This window comes from Hydra vulgaris, chromosome 09, assembly GCF_038396675.1.
Source record: "Hydra vulgaris chromosome 09, alternate assembly HydraT2T_AEP".
In the NCBI taxonomy this organism is placed as follows: Eukaryota; Metazoa; Cnidaria; class Hydrozoa; order Anthoathecata; family Hydridae; genus Hydra; species Hydra vulgaris.
Window position 1 is genome coordinate 23,170,001 of NC_088928.1, and position 3,737 is coordinate 23,173,737.

The 3,737-nt window shown below is 28.2% G+C and overlaps 1 protein-coding gene across 4 annotated transcripts in view; it reads left to right on the forward strand.

Moving 5' to 3' along the window:
* The window catches only part of LOC100192244 (homeobox protein SIX6), a 5,405-nt gene extending 1,884 nt beyond the window's left edge, over positions 1-3,521 (forward strand). For 3 of the 4 annotated variants that reach the window (XM_065805074.1, XM_065805073.1, XM_065805071.1), the window contains 2 exons: positions 2,043-2,766; positions 2,907-3,521. In XM_065805074.1, coding sequence (XP_065661146.1) covers positions 2,081-2,766; positions 2,907-3,168 — 948 coding nt within the window. In that variant the 5' untranslated portion in view covers positions 2,043-2,080 and the 3' untranslated portion in view covers positions 3,169-3,521. Of the gene's footprint in view, positions 1-205; positions 326-2,042; positions 2,767-2,906 lie in introns of those variants that run through there. The other variant, XM_065805072.1, reaches the window with a different exon arrangement.
* The last annotated feature ends 216 nt before the right edge of the window (positions 3,522-3,737 follow it).

Sequence of the window (3,737 nt, forward strand, 5' to 3'; positions counted from 1 at the left end):
ACGAAAGTCAAGATTGCTTTAAGATAACCGCGAGTTTTCTTCCTCATTGCGGTTTCCAGATTGAAAAGTTCATTGGATATTCTTTTTGAAGTGTATTGAAAAAGTACTTAAAAAAGTTTAATTTTTTATTTGAATCTAAGTTCTCGTAAAGGGTCAACTTTTTTTCATCTCATTGTAGCTGTTGCTATCGTTCGAACTTTAAGTTGAACGCCGTTGGTTACTTATACATTTTAAACCAACATCCGATTTAAATCAACAACAAATCTCGAGTTACTTAAGGAAAAATCTGATATCATCTTTGGATTATAGTGTAAAAGATGACATGGCATGTGTTTACAATAATTGATATTATCTAAATTTGTCTTCTATGTTGAGTTATATTTATCTTTTTTTAATGTTTGTCTATACATTAAATTTTTGGTGTATATTAGTCGTTATTGAACAAAGTGGAACCACGTTTCAACATTAGCTTTTACTTAATAAAATAAACATTGAGTAAATTTAAAATCTCCCAAATAAATTATTTTCTATAGAAATAAAAAGCAACAAAAAAACAAAAACAACTAACAGCAACAACTAACAACAACAACAACAGCAACAACAAAAACATTACCAGAGCCAATACACAATTTTAAAGAAAATTAGGCGTAAGAGAAAATTTATGTTAACCTCATACCAAAAAGAAGTTTTTTTAAACTTAAACAAAAGTAAAAGAATTAAACAGGGCGTTTTTTTAACTGAAATCTTGTTGGATTTATACGTTTAAAACGCGGTGCGCTTTTTATGAAATTATTTGTTTGTTTGTAGCTTTTTTTTTTATACAAGAGTTTGCCCCAAACTAACCTAAGGTCAAACTTGGTACCATCTTTTCAGTTTCCATTAACTTGCAAAACTAATTTTGAGTGTGTTTAAATTTTTAAAAAAAAGTTTACACTAAGAATGGAGTCTAAAAAAATTACAAGTTTGTTTCATTTTTGATATTTTCTCGAAAGTATTTCAAAAACTAAAAGAAATTTGAGACATTTGTAAAATTTAATTTTCATTTTTATTTCTTCCCTTTCCAGATATCTCCCCCCAGATAAGCCACTCGTAGAAACTTTAATTTGTTTGTATAACAATTTTAGACACAAAGCAAACCAAACCAAAAAAAATTATATTTTAGTTGAATTATTTAAATTAAAATGTTTGCTTGTTTTTGTTTTTTTATTACTTAAATGATATACTCAGAATAATTAATTGCTATGTCTTTTAATTACTTGCGGTCATGATACTTTTAGCGTCGTAACAATTGATCTTCTCTCATATGATATAGCTGATTATTTCATTGTCTTGTCATTATTATACTCGTCATCTTGAAGAAAAAAGGGAATTATTAACTTGTCATTATTACTAGTGTAATAGATATTTATATCGCTTTTAAATCAATTTATATCATACACATTTTTATCATTGTTACTATTAAATTTTCAATAAAGGCTTTCTTAAATTTTTTTTAATTTTTTGTTTACTATGTCGTTTTTTGTGTTTTGAATTTAACAATTGTACAGTCTCACGCATTTGATAGATTCTCAAAACTTAAATCTAAATCTGATTAATTAGTTAAATTGCCTCAATTTCAACCTTTTAAAAAGCATCGATTCTTATCTCTACGTTAATTGTTTATGTTCTGACCTGCTATTCTATATTTGACAACACAAGATTGTAATCGGTTCAATCTTTTGTTGTTTTTTTTCTCGTGTAATTTTATTTTAAAAGTTGGAGTTTAATTCTACTCTGATGACATGACATATCGTTTCCATAGTTTTGCTTATCCTCTAGATTCTAAAGTTTTTACAAAGAACGAATTATATATGCATACACACACACACAGATATATATATATATATATATATATATATATATATATATATATATATATATATATATATATATATATATATATATATTCCAATTGTAATTCAGACATACAGTTTAAATTTTTTATATTTTAAAATCAGATGGTCAAAAAATTATTAAGCTTAACTGTTTTGTATTAATTTCAGATTCGTTTGGAGAAAAACACAAGCGACTAAACTCCAATATGTTAATGACATCACCTATAGTTTGTTTGTCGTCGTATTCAACATCAGAACCAAAGCATCCTGCATTTATAACTTCTCCTCTGTCTTACACAGACCGAAATTTGTATTCAAATGCTACATGTTCAACTCATATGCCATTTTCTTCAGAACAAATTATTAAAGTGTGCGAAACACTTGAAGAGTGTGGAGATATTGAGCGTTTGTCCAGATTTTTGTGGTCATTGCCTAATACACCGTACATAAGGAACTTAATTAACAACAATGAGACAATTCTTCGCTCAAGATCCATGGTAGCATTTCATAACCGGCATTTCGAAGAACTTTATTTTATACTAGAGCATTTTAGATTTGGCAAAAAATTTCACAGTAAAATGCAAGCAATATGGCTTGAAGCACATTATATAGAAGCCGAACAATTAAGAGGTAGACCTCTAGGACCTGTTGATAAGTATCGTGTTAGAAAGCGATTTCCTTTACCGCGAACAATTTGGGACGGAGAACAAAAAACTCACTGCTTTAAAGAACGCACTAGAAAACACTTAAGAGAATTTTATTTAGAAGATCCATACCCAAGTCCTTCCAAAAAACGCGAACTAGCCGATCTAACTCATTTGACACCCACGCAAGTTGGTAACTGGTTTAAAAATAGACGTCAAAGAGATCGAGCTGCTGCGGCAAAAAATAAGTAGGCAAAATGAAATTTAACAAATTATCTTTGGATTAATTTATTTTTGGTCACGAATTTTTTTTTTTAATTAATTTTTTTAATGATTTACTTTTCTATCAATTTTTATCTATTTAAGATAAAAAATTATTTTATTTTAGCACTCAGCAACGTCAACCCGAGTATTTTAACGCAGTTCACGACGACGACGAAGATTCGTTAGATAATATACTTGACATTTCAGATAACGAAAACGAAATCATATCGGAAACAGGCGTTTCTGACATACGTGGAGAATGTAAAAGCTTTCCTCCAATCAACGACACCTTAAAACCAGTTAAGCAAAGATCAAACTTTATGATGTCGAGTATACTCAAATCAAACTTTTCAATTGACAATGTTGTTTTAAAAGGCGGGAGTTGAGTCCTCAAAAATATAGAAATCTTTTTTAGTTTATTCGTCATATGATCTTTCTTTTAAAAAAAAAAAATAAAGTTATATCTCCGCATTAAAAGTAGATTGAAACTACAAATAACCAAAACAGAGATAAATTACTCAAGGCGATTTTTATTATGATTTGCGTTGTTGACGTAAATATGTGACGCAATAAGATTTTCCTTTTTATTTAAATCTTCAAAAATTATAAATGAACTATGTACATATCAGAGAAACTACTGTAACTAGCTTATGTTATTTTCGTTTGTTGTTTTTTTAAACACTTTGTAAATAAATTATTTGGAAAGTTTTATTTATCTTATTTATAACTATTAAATAAACTCCAAGTTTTCTTTTGCATTTACTACCCAAAGCATTTCACAAAAGTTAGGAGCTGTATATAAAATGAAGGAAAAGTATATAAAAGGAAGAGAGATAAAAAAAAACTGTTTATAAGTTTAACTCAACCTGTTAGCCAAACAAAAACATCTAAAATAAAAAGGTCAATGCAAAATGTTCTCATCACCCTTCCTTCCCCACTTTGTGACTATTGTGAC